At 46.8% G+C, this 17,192-nt stretch overlaps 2 protein-coding genes and 1 long non-coding RNA gene across 3 annotated transcripts in view; 2 read left to right on the top strand and 1 right to left on the bottom strand.

Moving 5' to 3' along the window:
• The window catches only part of LOC106807473, a 1,464-nt gene extending 1,273 nt beyond the window's left edge, over positions 1-191 (bottom strand). Inside the window, exon 1 of the long non-coding RNA XR_001393673.1 lies at positions 150-191. This is a non-coding gene — a long non-coding RNA (uncharacterized LOC106807473). The remainder of the gene's footprint in view (positions 1-149) is intronic.
• The window catches only part of LOC106807471 (neurofilament heavy polypeptide-like), a 15,818-nt gene extending 5,529 nt beyond the window's left edge, over positions 1-10,289 (top strand). The window contains exons 3-5 of the mRNA XM_014809805.1: positions 4,688-4,849; positions 7,518-8,964; positions 10,257-10,289. Of these exons, the coding sequence (XP_014665291.1) occupies positions 4,688-4,849; positions 7,518-8,870 (1,515 nt within the window). The 3' untranslated portion in view covers positions 8,871-8,964; positions 10,257-10,289. The remainder of the gene's footprint in view (positions 1-4,687; positions 4,850-7,517; positions 8,965-10,256) is intronic.
• LOC106807469 (ankyrin-2-like) overlaps positions 1-17,192 on the top strand; it is a 136,454-nt gene that overhangs the window by 108,694 nt on the left and 10,568 nt on the right. The window contains exons 34-37 of the mRNA XM_014809802.1: positions 13,082-13,267; positions 14,108-14,398; positions 15,082-15,183; positions 15,573-15,647. Coding sequence (XP_014665288.1) covers positions 13,082-13,267; positions 14,108-14,398; positions 15,082-15,183; positions 15,573-15,647 — 654 coding nt within the window. The remainder of the gene's footprint in view (positions 1-13,081; positions 13,268-14,107; positions 14,399-15,081; positions 15,184-15,572; positions 15,648-17,192) is intronic.

Raw genomic sequence — 17,192 nt, 5'->3', positions numbered from 1 at the left:
CTGACGAAGAAAGACGAGGGCAGAATCTTCATGAGAAGGCAGGCTGTAGTAACTGAACAGAAGGCAGCGGCAGATATCCAGAGAAGGACGCTGTAGTACTTGACGAGGAAAGATAGGGGCAGAATCTCCTGTGAAGGAGGCTGTATTACCTGTGGAGGAGTTGGTAGAATCTCTTGAGAAGGAGCCTGTAGTACTTGTGAACGGAGAGAGAGGGTAGAAGTCCCCGGAGAAGGAGGCAGTAGTAACTGAACAAGAAGAGTGGGCAGAATCTCCTGAGAAGGAGGCTGAAGTACATGTACAAGAGGAAAGGTCAGAATCTCCAATGAAAGAAAGAGAATCATCCCCTGACAGGATAACTATCACACCAATGTTGAAGTGAGTACAAAACGCATCCATGAAGCACATGCAGTCCCAGGTACCGAGCAAGATTGATAGAATCTCCTCTGATGGCAGGCTGTAGATAACATGAGGAGAGGGCAGAATCTCCGGACAAGGGAAGAGCTAGTAAGCGCTGAAAAGGAAGAAGGAGGGCAGAATCTCCGGAGCAAAGTAGCCTGTAGTACCCTGACGAGGAAGAGCAGGCCAGATCTCCTAAGAGGCACTTAACCTGACGAGGCGGACGAGGGCAGAATCTCTACGAAAAGGAGGCCAGCAGTATCTAAGAGGAAGAAAAGATAGAATCGAGGAGGCGTAGTACTCTGAAACAAGAAGGATATGCGGTAGGAATCTTCCTGAGAGGAGGCCGTTAGTGCCTGAAGAGAGGCGAGAGGGCCAGAATCTTCTGAGTAAGAGAGGCTGTATTACCTGCAAGAGAAAGGAAATGGCAGAAATCTATTGAGGAAAGTTGGCTATAGTACCAGAAAAGGCAAGGCAAGGGCATGAATCTCCTAAGAGGAGGCTGTAGTAGCTGAAGCAGGAAGAGAGGGCCAGATTCTCATGAGAAGGAGGTGTCAGTACTCCTGAACAAGAAGAGATGGGCAGGGAATATCCTGAGAAGGACGCTGTAGTAGCTGAAGCAGCGAGAGAGGTGCGGAATCTAATGCAGAAGCGAGGCTTGTAGTACTGTAGAGGAAGAGAGGGCAGAATTTCTTGCAGAAGGCAGGCTGAGTACCTGAACAAGAAGATGAGGGCCAGAATATCCTGTAGAAGGACGCCTGTAGTACTTGAAGAAGAAGAGGAGGGCAGAATCACTGTGAAGGAGGCTGTCAGTAACTGCAGGGAGGAGTTTGTTGCGAATCTATTGCAGGAGCCTGTCAGTACCTGAACAAGAGAGAGCGGCAGAATCTACGGAGAAGATGGCAGTAGATAACTGAACAAGAGAGAGGCGCAGAATCTCCGAGAGAAAGGAGCCTGTGTACCTGACGCAAGAAGAAGGGCAGAATCTTCCTGAGAAAGAGGTGTAGTACCTAAAGAGGACAGATAGGACATAATCATCTGTGAAGCTGAGGTCTTTATTACCTGTGGTAGGAGTTGGTTAGAATCTCCTGAAAGGCCGAGGCTGTATTACCTGAAGAGGGGGGGTGGAAGAAATGGCCAGATCTATTGATAAAAAGTGTCGCTATAGTACCAGAAAAGAAGCAAGGGGCAGAATCTCCTAGAAGGAGGCCCTGTAGTAAGCTGAATGAGGAAGAGAGGGCCAGAATCTCATCGAGAAGAGCGCTGTAGTACTGCTAGAGGAAGATGAGGCAGAATTTCCCGGAGAAGGAGGCTGTAGCTACCTGAACAAGAAGAGAGCGCGCAGAACTATCCTGCCAGAGGACGCCTGTAGTACCTTGAAGAACAGAAGAGAGGGCAGATCACCGTGTGTAATGGAGGCTGTAGTAACTGAGGAGGAGTTTGTGGAATCTATTGAGGAGCCTGTAGTACCTGAACAAGAAGAGAGGGCAGAATCTCCGGAGAAGGAGGCAGTAGTAACTGAACAAGAAGAGAGGGCAGAATCTCCGGAGAAGGAGCCTGTAGTTACTGACAGGAAGAGAGGGCAGAATCTCCTGAGAAAGAGGTTGGTATGTAGTACTAAAGAGAAGGATAGGACAGAATCTTCCTTGTTGAAAGGAGGCTGTATTACCTAGGTGGAAGAGTTGGATAGAATCCCCATGAGAAGGCCAGGATGTAGTAACTGAACAATGAAGAAAGCGTCAGCTAATCTCCAATGAAAGAAGAGAATCAATCCCCTGACAGGGTAATTATCGCCACCGATGTTGCAACGTGAGTACACAACCATTCATTGCGATACTTCCAGGTCCAGTAGCGAGCAGATGGTAGAATCTGCCTCTGAAGGTGAGGCCTGTACTACCTGAACAGAAGACAAGGCAGAATTCTCCTGAGAAAGAAGCTGCTGTATACCTGAAAGCGAAAAAAGAGGGACCCCAGAATCTTCGGGAGAAGGCAGCACTTGATAGTACCTGACGAGGAAGAGACGGCCAGAATCTCCTGAGAAAAGATGGTTGTGTAGCTACCTAAAGAGCGAAGATAGGGCAGAATCTCTGTGAAGGAGGCTGTATTACGTGGCGGATCGGTAGGAATCTCCTGAACAGAAGGCAGCCTGTAGCCTACCTGTACGAGAAGCAGAGGGCAGATCTCATGAGAGGAGGCATGTAGCTAACTTGAAACAAGAGAAGGCCCAGAATATCCAGAGAAGGCACGCTGTAGTTACTTGACGCAGGAAGATAGGGCAGAATCTTTCCTGTGGAAGGAGCTGTACTAACCTGTGGAGGAGCTTGGTTAGAATCTCTTCGAGAAGGAGCCTGCTAGCTACTTTGAACGAGAAGACGAGCGCAGATCCCCGGAGAGGAGGCAGTAGCTAACTGAACAAGAAGACGTGGCAGAATCATCCTGTAGAAGGAGCGCTGAAGCTACATGTACAAGCAGGAAAGGTCAGAATCTCTAATAAAATGAAAGGAGAATCATCCCCTGCACAGTATTAACTATCCATCACCAATGTTGCAAGTGAGTACAAAACCATCCATGAAGACATGCCAGTCCCAGTTAGCCGAGCAGATGTAGAATCTCCTCTGGCATGGACAGGCCTGTAGTACTGAACATGAGGAGAGGGCAGAATCGTCCCGACAAGGAAGATCTAGTAGCGCTGAAAAGGAAGAAGAGGGGCCAAATCCCGCGGAAAAAGAGCCTGCTCAGTACCTGACGAGGAAGGCAGCAGGCAGGAATCTCCTAAGAAGGGAGGCTGTAGTTACCTGACGAGCGCGAAGGGCCCCAGAATCTCACGAAAAGAAGGCAGCAGTATCTGAAGAGGAAGGCAAAGATAGAATCAGAGGCAGGCCGTATGTACCTGAACAAGAGATATGGTAGAATTTCCTGATGAAGCGGAGGCCGTAGTGCCTGAAGAAGGGCAGAGGGCAGAATCTCTTGAGAAGGAGGCTGTATTACCTGAAGAGGAAGAAATGCAGAATCTATTGAGAAAGTGGCTATAGTACCAGAAAAGGAAGCAAGGGCCGCAGAATCTCCTAAGAAGCGAGGCTGTAGTATGCTGAAGAGAGAGAGGGCAGAATCGCATGAGAAGGAGGCTGTCGTACTGTAGAGGAAGAGAGGGCAGAATTTCCTGAGCAAGGAGGGTAGTACGCTGAAACAATAGAGAGGGCAGAATATCGCTGAGAAGCGACGCTGTAGTACTTGAGAGCGAAGAGAGGGCAGAATCACCTGCTGAAGCCAGGCTGCTAGTACAACTGAGGAGTGATTTGTGGAATCTTATTGAGGAGCCTGTTAGTACATGAACAAGAGAGAGGCAGAATCTCCGGAGAAGGAGGCAGTAGTAACTGAACAAGAAGAGAGGGCAGAATCTCCGGAGAAGGAGCCTGTAGTACCTGACGAGGAAGAGAGGGCAGAATCTCCTGAGAAAGAGGTTGTAGTACCTAAAGAGGAAGATAGGACAGAATCTCCTGTGAAGGAGGCTGTATTACCTGTGGAGGAGTTGGTAGAATCTCCTGAGAAGGAGGCTGTATTACCTGAAGAGGAAGAAATGGCAGAATCTATTGAGAAAGTCGCTATAGTACCAGAAAAGGAAGCAAGGGCAGAATCTCCTAAGAAGGAGGCTGTAGTAGCTGAAGAGGAAGAGAGGGCAGAATCTCATGAGAAGGAGGCTGTAGTACCTGTAGAGGAGAGAGTCGGCCAGGAATTTCCTGAGAAGGACGCTGTACGTACCTGCCAACAAGAAGAGAGGGCCAGAAATCCTGAGGCATAGGCGCTGCTAGTACTTGAGTGAAGAGAGGGCAGAATCACCTGTGAAGGAGCCGCTGTAGTAACTGAGGAGGCAGTTTGTGCGAAATCTCTATTGAGGAGCCGTGTCCAGTACCTGCAACAAGAAGAGAGGGCAGAATCTCCGGGGAGAAGGAGGCCAGTAAGTAACTGAACAAGATAGAGAGAGGCAGCAATCTCCGTGAGAAAGGAGCTGTATGTACTTGCACGCAGGAAAGAGCAGCGGCAGAATCTCCTGAGAAAGCAGGTTGTTAGCTACCTAAGCAGGCAAGGATAAGGACAGAATCTCCTCGTGAAGGAGGCTGTATTACCTGTGGAAAGAGTTGGTAGAATCTCCTGAGAAGGAGCTGCTACGTACCTGATTGCAGAAAGAGGAGGACCGAATCTCATGAGAAGGGAGGCTGTAGTAAACTGAACAAGTAAGAGAGGGCCCAGAATATCCCGGAGAAGGACGCTGTAGTACTTGACGAGGAGATAGGCAGAATCTCCTGTGAAGGAGGCTGTATTACCTGTGGAGGAGTTGGTAGAATCTCTTGAGAAGGAGCCTGTAGTACTTGAACGAGAAGAGAGGGCAGAATCCCCGGAGAAGGAGGCAGTAGTAACTGAACAAGAAGAGAGGGCAGAATCTCCTGAGAAGGAGGCTGAAGTACATGTACAAGAGGAAAGGTCAGAATCTCCAATGAAAGAAAGAGAATCATCCCCTGACAGGATAACTATCACACCAATGTTGCAAGTGAGTACAAAACCATCCATTGAAGACATGCCAGTCCCAGTAGCCGAGCAGATGGTAGAATCTCCTCTGATGGAGGCTGTAGTACCTTGAACATGACAGGGAGGGCATCAAAATTTTTCCCTTTTTTTTCCCTTCAGAAGGAAGCATCTAGTAGCTGAAAAGGAGAAGAGGGCAGAATCTCCGGAGAAGAAAGAGCCTGTAGTACCTGACGAGAAAGACGCGGCAGGAATCCCCTAAGATAGGAGGCTGATTAGTACTGACGGAGGCGGAGGGGGCAGAATCTTCACGAGGAAGGAGGCAGCAGTATCTGAAGAGGGAAAAAGATAGAATCTGAGGAGCGCGTTAGTACTCTGAACAAGATAGACGAGGGTAGAATTTCCTGAGAAGGGAGGCCGTAGTGCCTGAAGAGAGGGAGAGGGCAGATCTCTTTGAGAAGGAGGCTGTATTACCTGAAGAGGAAGAAATGGCAGAATCTATTGAGAAAGGGGCTATATTACCAGAAAAGGAAGCAAGGGCAGAATCTCCTAAGAAGGAGGCTGTAGTACCTGACGAGGAAGAGAGGGCAGAATCTCCTGAGAAAGAGGTTGTAGTAACTGAACAAGAAGAGAGCAGAATCTCCGCGCAGAAGTGAGCCTGTAGGTACCTGACGAGGAAGAGCAGGGGCAGAATCTCCTGAGAAAGCAGGTTGTAGACCTTAAAGGAGGGAAGATTCAGACAGAATCTCCTGCTGAAGGAGGCTGTATTACCTGTGGAGGCAGTTGGTAGAACTCTCCTTTGAGAGGACGCCTGTAGCTACCTGACGCAGAAAGAGAGGGCCGAATCTCATGAGAAGGAGCGGCCTCATGTAGTAACTGAAACAAAGAAGAAACTGCAGAATATCCCCGAGAAGGGACGCTGTAAGCTACTTGACGCAGGAATAGTGGCAGAATCCTCTCCTGTGAAGGAGGCTGTATTACCTGTGGAGGAGTTGGTAGAATCTCTTGAGAAGGAGCCTGTAGTACTTGAACGAGAAGAGAGGGCCCAGAAGTCCTCCCGGAGAATGGCAGGCAGTAGTAACTGAACGAAGAAGAGAGGTGCCATTGAATCTCCTTGAGGATGGAGCCATGTAGTACCTTGACAGAAAGCAGAGGGCCCGCGAATCTCATGAGAATGGAGCTGTAGTAACTGAACAAGAAAGAAAGGCGCCAGAATATCCCCGAGAAGGACGCTTGTAGTACTTGACGCAGGAAGCATAGGCAGAATCTCCTGTTGAAGGAGGCTATATTTACCTCGTGGATGAGTGGCTCGTAGAATCTCTTGAGAAGGGCAGCCTGCTAGTACTTGAACGAGAAGAGAGGGCAGAATCCCGGAGAAGGAGGCAGTAGTAACGGAACAAGACGAGAGGGCAGAATCTCCTGAGAAGGAGGCTGAAGTACCTGTACAAGAGGAAAGGTCAGAATCTCCAATGACAAGCAAAGAGGGGAATCATCCTGACAGGATAACTATCACACCAATGCTTGCAATGTGAGTACAAAACCCAATCCATTGAAGACATTTGCCAGTCCATTAGCCGAGCACGATTGTAGAATCTCTCTGGTGGGAGGGCTTGTAGACCTGAACATGAGGAGAGGGACAGAATCTCCGTGGCTGAGAAGGACGATCTAGTAGCGCTGAAAAGGAGATGAGTGCAGAATCTCCGAAGGAAAGAGCCTGTTATTACCTGACGATAAGAGCGCGGAAATCCCTAAGCAAGGAGGCTGTAGCTACCTACGAGGCGGAGGGGGCAGAATCTCACGAGAAGAAGGCAGGCAGATATCTGAGAGGAAAAAAGATAGAATCTGAGAGGCACGTAGTACCTGCAACAAGAAGAGCAGGCGCTAGAATTTTCCTGAGAAGCGGAGGCCGTATGCTCTGAAGAGAGGGAGGAGGGCAGCAGAACATCTCTGAGAAGGCAGGCTGTATTACCTGTAAGAGCGAAAGAAATGACAGAATCTATGAGCAACCAGCGGGCTATATTACCAAGAAAAGGAAGCAAGCGCAGAATCTCCTAAGCAAGAAGGCCTTGTAGTACCTGACGAGGAAAGATGGAGGGCAGAATCTCCCTGAGGGAAAGAGGTGTAAGTAACTGACAAAAGATAGAGGGCAGAATCTCCGGAGAAGGAGCCTGTAATACCTGCGACGAGGAAAGAGAGGGCAAGAATCTCCTTGAGAAGAGGTTGTAGTACTAAAGAGGAAGATTAGCGACAGAATCTCCTGTGAAGGAGGCTGTATTACCTGTGGAGGAGTTGGTAAAATCTCCTGAGAAGGAGCCTGTAGTACCTGACGAGAAAGAGAGGGCCGAATCTCATGAGAAGGAGGGCTGTAGTAACTGAATCAAGAAGAGAGACGGGCAGAATATCCCGAGAAGGACGCTGTAGTACTTGACGAGGAAGATAGGGCAGAATCACCGATGAAGGAGGCTGTAGTAACTGAGGAGGAGTTTATGGAATCTATTGAGGAGCCTGTAGCACCGGAACAAGAAGAGAGGGCAGAATCTCCGGAGAAGGCAGCAGTAGTAACTGAACAAGAAGAGAGGGCACAATCTCCGAAGAAGGAGGCTGTAGTAACTGAACAAGAAGAGAGGGCAGAATATCCTGAGAAGCAGGCTGTAGTACTTGAAAGGGAAGAGAGGGCAGAATCTCCTGAGAAGGAGGCTGTAGCATCTGAAAGGGAAGAGAGGGCAGAATCTCCTGAGAAGGAGGCTGTAGTAACTGAACAAGAAGAATGGTCAGAATCTCCAATGAAAGAAAGTGAATCATCCCCTGACAGGGTAATTATCACACCAATGTTGCAAGTGAGTACACAACCATCCATTGAAGACATTCCAGTCCCAGTAGCCGAGCAGATGGTAGAATCTCCTCTGATGGAGGCTGTAGTACCTGAACAGGAGGAGAGGGCAGAATCTCCTGAGAAGGAAGATCTAGTACCTGAAAAGGAGAAGAGGGCAGAATCTCTGGAGAAAGAGCCAGTAGTACCTGACGAGGAAGAGAGGGCAGAATCTCCTGAGAAGGAGGTTGTAGTACCTGAAGCGGAGGAGAGATCAGAATCTCCTGGGAAGGAGGCTGTAGTAGCCGAACAAGAAGAGCGGACAGACTCCCCTGAGAAGGAGGCTGTAATGCCTGAAGAGAAAGAGAGGGCAGACTCTCATGAGAAGGATGCTGTAGTACTTAAAGAGGAAGAGAGGGCAGAGTCTCCTGAGGAGGGGGCTGTAGTAGCTGAAGAGGAAGAGAGGGCAGAATCTCAAGAGAAGGAAGATGTAGGACCTGGCGAGGTAGAGAGCGCAGAATCTCCCGAGGAGGCTGTAGTACCTTCAGATAAAGAGAAGGTAGAATCACCTGAGAAGGACGTTGTAGTAAGTGACAAGGAAGAGAGGGCAGATTTTCCTGAGAAGGAGGCTGTAGTACCTGAAACGCAAAAGAAGGCGGAATCTCATAAGAAGGAAGCTGTAGTACCTGAAGATGAAGAGAGAGCAGAATCTCCTGAGAAGGAAGCTCTAGTACCTAAAGAGGGTGAGAAGGCGGAATCTCATGAGAAGGAGGCTGTAGTGCCTAAAGAGGAGGAGAGGGCAGAATCTCCTGAGAAGGAGGCTGTAGTACTTGAACAAGAAGAGCGGGCTGAATCTCCCATCAAAGAGAGTGAATCATCCCCTGACAGAGTAACTATCACACCTGTGTTGCAACTGAGTACACAACCATTCATTGAAGACTTTCCAGTCCCAGTAGCCGAGCAGTTAGTAGAGTCTCCTGAGAAGGAGGCTGTAGTACCTGAAGAGGAGGAGAGGGCAGAGTCTCATGAGAAGGAGGATGTAGTAGCTGAAGAAGAGGAGAGAGCTGAATCTCCTGAGAAGGATGCTGTAGTACCAAAAGAGGAAGAGAGCAGCCAGCAATCTCTCCAAAAAGGGAGTCTGTAGTACCTCGAAAAGGAGCGAGAGGTTTAGATATCTCCCGAGAAGGAGGGTGAAGTAGCTGAAGAGGAGGAGAGGCGCAGAATCTCATGAGAAGGATGTATTTCTCTTTTTAGTACCTAAAGCAGGAGAGAGGGCAGAGTCTCCTGAGAAAGGAGGCGCTGTTAGTAGCGCTGAAAGAGCGAGGAGACGGGCAGAATCTCCTGAGAAGGAGGATGTAGTAGCTGAAGAGGAGGAGAGGATAGAATCTTCCGAGAGAGACGCTGTAGTAGCTGAGGAGGACGAGAAGGCAGAATCCCCCGAGAAGGAGGCTGCAGAACCTGAAGAGGGTGAGAAGGCGGAATCTCTTGATAAGGAGGCTGTAGTAGCTGCAGGGGAAGAGAGAATAGAATCTCCTGAGAAGGATGCTATAGTGCCTAAAGAGGAGGAGAGGGCAGAATCTCATGAGAAAGCGGCTGCAGTACCTGATGAGGAGAAAAGGTTAGAATCTCCTGAGAAGGAGGTTGTAGTACCTGAAAAGGAAGATAGGGCAGAATCTCCTGAGAAGGAGGCTGTAGTACTTGAACAAGAAGATCGGGCTGAATCTCCCATCAAAGAGAGTGAATCATCCCCTGACGAGAGTAACTATCACACCTGTGTTGCAACTGAGTACACACCATTCATTGATAGACTTTCCAGTCCCAGTTAGCCGAGCAGATGGTAGAATCTCCTGAGAAGGAGGCTGTAGTACCTGAAAAGAAAGAGTGGGCAGAGTCCCATGAAAAGCAAGCTGTAGTACCCGATGAGGACGAGAGGGCAAAATCGCCTGAGAAGGAGGCTGTAGTACCTGAAGAGGAGCAGAGGGTCGAATCTCCTGAGAAGGAGGCTATAGTACATGATAATGAAGAGGAGACAGAATCTTCTGAGAAGGAAGCTGTAGTAGCTAAAGAGGAAGAGAGGGCAGAATCTCCTGAGAGGGAGACTGTAGTAGCTGAACACGAACAGAGGGCAGAATCTCCTGAGAAGGAGACTGTAGCACCTGCAGAGGAAGAGAGGATAGAATCTCCGGAGAAGGATGCTATAGTAGCTAAAGAGGAAGAGAGGACAGAGTCTCCTGAGAAGGAGGCTGTGGTAGCTGACGAAGAGGAGAGGATAGAATCTCCTGAGAAGGATGCTGTAGCACCTAAAGAGGAAGAGAGAGCAGAGTCTCCTGAGAAGGAGGCTGTTGTAGCTGAAGAGGAAGAGAAGTTCGAATCTTCTGAGAAGGAGGCGGTAGTAGCTGAAGAGGAAGAGAGGGTAGAATCTCCTAAGAAGGATACTATAGTACCTAAAGAGGAAGAGAGAACAGAATCTCCTAAGAAGGAGGCTGTAATAGCTGACGAAGCAGAGAGGGCAGCTTCTCCTGAGAAGGAGGCTATAGTACCTAAAGAGGAAGAGAGGGCAAAGTCTCCTGAGAAGGAGGCTGTGTTAGCTGAGGAAGAGGAGAGGATAGATTCTCCAGAGAAGGAGGCTGTAGTAGCTGAAAAGGAAGAGAGGTTAGAATCTCCTGACAAGGAGGCTGTAGTAGCTGAAAGGGAAGAGAGGATAGAATCTCCTGAGAAGGATGCTATAGTACCTGATGAATATGAGAGGGCAGAATCTCCTGAGCAGGAGGCTGTGGTAACTGAAGAGGAAGAGAGGGCAGAATCTCCTGAGAAGGAGGCTGTGGTACCTAAAGAGGAAGAGAGGGCCGAGTCTCCCAAGAAGGAGGCTGTAGTAGCTGAAGAGGAAGAGAGGTTAGAATCTCCTGAGAAGGATGCTATAGTACCTGATGAATATGCGAGGGCCGAATCTCCTGAGCAGGAGGCTGGGGTAGCTGAAGAGGAAGAGAAGGCAGAATCTCCTGAGAAGGAGGCTGTAGTAGCTGAAGAGGAAGAGAGGGCAGAATCTCATGAGAAGGAGGCTGTAGTAGCTGAAGAGGAAGAGAGGATAGAATCTCCTGAGAAGGATGCTATAGTACCTGATGAATATGCGAGCGCCGAATCTCCTGAGCAGGAGGCTGGGGTAGCTGAAGAGGAAGAGAGGGCAGAATCTCCTGAGAAGGAGACTGTAGTACCTAAAGAGGAAGAGAGGGCCGAGTCTCCCAAGAAGGAGGCTGTAGTATCCGACGAAGAAGAGAGGGCAGAATCTCCTGAGATGGAGGCTGTAGTAGCTGAAGAGGAAGCGAGAGCAGAATCCCCTGAGGAGGTTATAGTTCCTGCAGAGGAAGACAGGGCAGAATTCCCCGAGAAGGAGGCTGTAGTAGCTGATGAAGAAGAGAGAGCAGATCTTCTCCAGGAGACTGCTGTACCTGTAGAGAAAGTAGGAAAATCAGATACTGAAACAACTCGGCCTTTTCCACCATGTGATTCTGACGATGAAAAGGCAGATGAAATAACTGAAGCTGACGTCACTTCAGACGAAGAGGAAGATGATTTAAAGGAACACCCGTTATCTATGCAACTTGTGGAAGACGATGAAAGAAGGACACAATCGCCTGATAATATGTTTGGAGACGAATGTAAAATCGCTGATATGCAACAACAAGATGTTAGCTCTCAGTTTCTTCTATCCGACCAGGAAATAAGCGAAATGATTGCAACAGCTAGTTCCGCAGATTTGAAACAGGACGAATCGCCTGACGACACAGACATCACTGCGGAGTCCGTAATAGCTGATACACGGATTTCATGTACTCTATTGACATCAAGTGACGATACCCAACAGCCTTTTGATGGTGACGTGGAGGAACCTCAAGGAGATGACGTCATTCCGCTGCAATCTGAGGAGGATGTCGAGTTGGAGGTTGTGGAGAGCTCCGATCATGCAGACACATCGTCCGATGAGTCGGACGAAGGGCGGGAATACGATGTACAACTGAGTGTGCTACTCCACGAGCAACGGGCCAGAGCCCAGCCTATCTACGAAACCAAATATCACTCGCAGGAATCTTACAGCGCATTTACGAAAGTGGTCAGCGAATCGGTTACAGTAGAGAAACATGTCGAATACAGTAGGACAGAGACAAGCGTTGCTATTACAACTACTCGGGGTAAGCCCCTCGATGATGTTAGTGACGATGAAAAACAGGAACGACTAGAGGCAATGAGCGATGGTGAGAAGGAAGAGGAAGATGAAAGCGAAATACGACTGAGTAGCAGTGATAGAGGTACCACTACTTCATGCATAGCGTTGTCATCCAGCACGCCGCAACAGCTTCACCCACCGACCGCTGCTTTATTTGTCGAATTGTTGATTGCTGTCCAGCATGCGTGACAGGTAACTCACCCGCAGAAAACGCTTTGCTTTGTACCCAAGATGGAAAACTGTCGTGTAGTGGGCGAGACTCGGGCAAGCCCCTGCACACTGTCTCCCATTTATGACCAGTTTTACCGATTTTGATTCACGCTGCCTGTGTTCACGCGTGTGTGTCCGTAAGACGTGCTGGACAAAGACTAGAGTCGCGATAATCCGCCACTGTTGTGCGGCGCATGTGAACGGCATGGCACTGCACGTCAGTCACTTTATTCGATCGACGCAAACTGCATGATTTATAATAAAGCACAGTTGGTTCACGTCGCACATCCAGCAAACATACAGCTTTTGTTTTCATAGCATTACCGATCTTGCTGGGTCATGGCCAGCGTCACTGCACGATTCAGCATCACGATTACCCCCCACTGTATTGCCTAGAAGAGGTTAGGGTTCTCATACAGCGAACAACTAATTACTAAAGCATGTGTGATCTAACCTGTCATTACACATTGCACGCGCGCAATCTCGCTTGTAACCTCTCGTTACATTAAGCTATATCTTGCATGCCGGTCATTTGCTATCTGTTTGCTACAATCAAAGTTACGTTTCTGTTCAGTGCAAACATTTCTTTATGCTGTAATAATAAGAAATGATTATTGTCTCGTAACTGTTAATTATTAATTATCGCCTGATATAGTATATAATTTCAGTGTTGTTTCAGTCATCAGGTTCACATTTGTCATCGTTTGTCATTTTACTAACTATATTACCCGTTAATCGATGTCTCTTTATCATTTTAGCCGTTGTAGATGGTGCATCCTTGTTGTTTTATATGGGTGCGTGTGTTCGGGGGAAGATGGTGTTGTAATGTATGACAAGGTCAATGATGTTGTATCCGTCGTGGTAGTGAATACCGTCGGGTCTAGTGTCCAGCTATGCTGAGTGTGCAACATTTTGCTCGATAGGTGACTCTGAGCACTCGGTGGAAGAGGAAGAGGTTGTGCCCGTGAAGGTTGTGCGCCATGGCCCTGCTTTACAGGAGAAACCGCATAAACCCCCCAGTAGTGTTATACAGCGCTTGCTTGAGGAACCCCCGAGAGTTGCCGTGGCATATCCCATTAGCGTACCTGAGGTCTCACCCGAAGTAGAAGGTACGCGCGTATCAACCACCCTCCTTCATGGCTTCTGTCCTTGTATTGTTTATTCACTCACGCTGGTAAGGCGAGGAAAGCGATTTCCCGAAGCGGATTTGTTTCTCAGGAGCTGACCTCACAATAATCTATCTGGCGGATTGGTCTGTCACTCACTCACGTACGAGCACGTGTTTCATCTTACGTGCTCCACTTTCAAGTATTTCACGTGATGCATTCCGAACAGTTTCACTCATGTAGGCGTCACGACTCACTGTGCCGTAGATTTTCTAATCTAGCAGTACGAACACTCTCTGTAGAGCTCGGTTACTTTACGGCTCTTCTCATGATCATATAAGGACATTTTACATTCTTCGTACACTTATTCGGGTACCGCAATTATGCATGTCTCTTTAAAATGGCGAACTAATCGGTTTAATTAGCATGTTTTCTTAAGAAACAAGCAAGTGCACTTCATTCCAGCTAAACAACCAAATAACTGCAATTTAGCTGATTTTACTTTCAGGTGGAGGTCTATATAACCTAGCTTGCGTTTATCGGCAAGACGAAACTGTTACCTGTATTACTTAATGCTAAAAATTCGTCGATGATTTTGTTTCATTATATACTGGTGTGTGTATGATATGTCTGTGACACATAGGTACCATTTTATACGCCGTGTGTGAAATCACGTTTTCAAAACGTGCACACGTGTCTGTTTGTGAAGTCGCACCAATGCATGCTGACTCGACTGTTCCATGTCTCTTTCGCATGTCTAGTAATTGCATGCGTGGCATACATAGAGTTAGATCTCACCGTACTGACTTCTCATCACTGATCTAATATCTCTCGTGTTTTCAGAGGGCAAAGAGGAAGTGGAGGAGGAGCCCGTCGTTCCTCGACAGAAGGAGAAGAAGAAGGGGAAGGTCGTCACGGAGGAGGTATTCGTGACGCAGGAGGAGCAGTACGAGTTCAGGTCGCCGACCCTCGCCACGGAGGAGCCGTCACACATAGACGAGAGCTACAGGGAGCAAGAGCCGCAGCCCGAGGAGCAGACGACCATCGATGAGACGGACAGGGAGACAGCACCACAGGCCGAGGAGAAGCCATTCACGCCGCCGCCGACGCCCATCACCCAGGAACCTGCTGAGGGTAGGCAATGTTTGAGTGTCTGATTCCTGTTTAAGCTCCTACTGAGGGTAGGCAATGTTTGAGTGTCTGATTCCTGTTTTATCTCCTACTGAGGGTAGGCAATGTTTTAGTGTCTGATTCCTGTTTAAGCTTCTGCTGAGGGTAGGCAATGTTTTAGTGTCTGATTCCTGTTTAAGCTTCTGCTGAGAGTAAGCAATGTTTGAGTGTCAGATTCCTGTTTAAGCTTCTACTGTGGGTAGACAATGTTTGAGTGTCTGATTCCTGTTAAACGTCTACTGAGGGTAGGCGCTGTTTGAGTGTCTGATTCCTGTTTAAACTTTTACTGGGAGTAAGCAACGCGTTTTCTACAGACAGCTGGTAATGCAGTGATGTCATGTCAAATTCAGGCAAAGGCGCGTATATCGGAGTTAATGAAATTATTAACCAATGAAATTCCCTGTCAGGAAAGATTGCATTGTTGGATTTTTGTGATTCTCTTTTGTGTAACTGATAACTTGATATTTTTGTAATTTTACAATGGAATACAGCATGGAATGGTATGGATAGAGCAATGCGATGTTCCTAACTAACTGTTAGAGCAACGAATCTCGGTGACTGGAAATGTTTTCTGAGAATTGTCCTCCACGTTTTCGTGAGCGTTTTGCTCCTTCGTATGATTGCAAGACGAATCGTGTCTTTTATAGAAGTAAAGACCACCACGAAAACGGACTCGTTCGTCGACGATGAAGGTGATACTGTCACCAAGGTCACCAAGGTGATAACCACTACAAGAACGTACACAGAGGGTAAGAGCAGTAAATATCTGGAAACAATTACAGAACCCGCTCTCTTTCAGTACAGCAGTACATGCAATATCCTAGAGCGAACAGTAATTTCATGCAGATACCTCACGAAATAACAGTATAATGAACTCTTTTGATTGGTTTTTAATTAATTTTGTATCATAATTAATAATCAGATCTGCGCATAATCACGATAAATTTAAGAACGAACCGTGTGTTGTTTTTAATGTGTGTGGGGGGCGTGTGCGTGTGCGTGTGCGTGTGCGTGTGTGTGTGCGTGTGCGTGTGCGTGCTTGTGTGTGTGCGTGCATGCGTGCGTGTGTGTGTGCGTGTGCGTGTAATAAATTATGGTAGTAACGTCACACGGAGGTGTTTACGATGTGTATTTACAGGTGATCACAGTCTGTCTGCTGAGGAACTCGCTGAGAAGCTAGCGAGTGAAGATGGCTGGGAGCCTGAGCATGAGGGTAGGTAGTCGTGAGCGCCATCTATACAGTGCTTACAACAAGTATCGGACCTGGTTAGAAACGTCTGCAGCTCATACATCAGTCTATATGTGTCCAAGAAAATATGCACAGGCCAAGTAAAATATAATGCTAAGAAATCATGTAAACAGAAAAAGTTAAGTAGGGAGATCGCAAGAACTGTGTCCAATAATTATTACCAAAAATACACGTTAAATTAGATAATTGTATATCTATTCCGTCTTGATATTCGTGAATTTTTTGGGTGATGAGGTGAATAATGGCCGAGAATTGATGTTGACATTTGACTTTGGAAGCTGCTGCAGTGTTTTCCAACCAGATGGATATAAACCTTTGATATACATCACTGTATTCGCGGGGGGTTGGTATGAAACGTCCTGAAACTCGTCATGTGGAATATGCAATCTTGTCTTGTTCCACTGTTGTACTTTCATGTTGTTGCTCTAACTTGTACAGTGAAAGTTGTTGGATGTTAATGTAATGCCCTCCACGTGTCAGTTTATCGTTATTGTATTTGTACTAAATGGTCATGTGAAGTGTGCCATATATCTAAAAAAAACATACAACGAAGTAGCATGCTGACACCAATTTGGCACGAAATTTTTTTTCTTACTTTTGTATTTGTAGAGCATGTCAACTGATAGGTTTTGCTGTTTCCTTTGAATTATACCATTTATCTGGTTCAGGGGAAGGTTACAGCATTGTAACGTAATCGGTTCGTTTTGTTTTTGCCGTAAGTCAGTTTGGGTTGCATTTACGTTATGAGTATCAGCACCACCATGTAACGAAAGTGTCTTTTAGTTGTAATATTCAACTTTGGTTATGTATCATACATACAAATAAGAATGGTAAATTTTCTATATTAATCATGGGTAACATATTCGTTAGATTAATAATTTCAAACGGTTGAACTAAATAATCCTTTCGTTTCTTTAAATATGTTTGTAACTTTTCTACATCTATATAACACCTTTTGTAACTAATGTCATACCTAATATAAATACTATTTCTGAGTTTAGCCAGTATGTCCTAAATCATGAATAATGTAGTTATAAATTTTTCTATCGTAATGAGATTGGTGGTGGGGAACTTATAGCTTAAATTGCATATGACTTGTTTTGCTAACATGTTTCTCTGAAATTCTAAAATTAAATCTTATTTCTATTACATTCACTGATGCATGTGGTATACGTTATTGTTTGTTTCTTTGATTTCACATTATATTTTTATTTTACTCACACTAGCATATTTTAGTTGGTTTAAATTGATGCTAACTAACATAATATAACGTTTCTTACATCGAATGAATGGCTCGTCAGTGGGCGTTATGTGCTATATATATATACACATACAGCTCTGCATATTTGCGCTAGTAACACTCTAACCTCAAGTGAGAATAACGGTACATGAACGTTGCACACTTTGCATTATCAGATTGCTCGTTGTTCTAGCAAACTCCAGACGTCGCTTAAGGCGCCAGCAACATAGCTTTGTATTTCGCTAGATCTGAAACTGCTCGACTCTTCA

The sequence above is a fragment of the Priapulus caudatus genome, unplaced genomic scaffold, assembly GCF_000485595.1.
Source record: "Priapulus caudatus unplaced genomic scaffold, Priapulus_caudatus-5.0.1 Scaffold217, whole genome shotgun sequence".
Classification (NCBI taxonomy): domain Eukaryota; kingdom Metazoa; phylum Priapulida; class Priapulimorpha; order Priapulimorphida; family Priapulidae; genus Priapulus; species Priapulus caudatus.
This window is presented reverse-complemented; position numbering and strand designations above follow the sequence as displayed.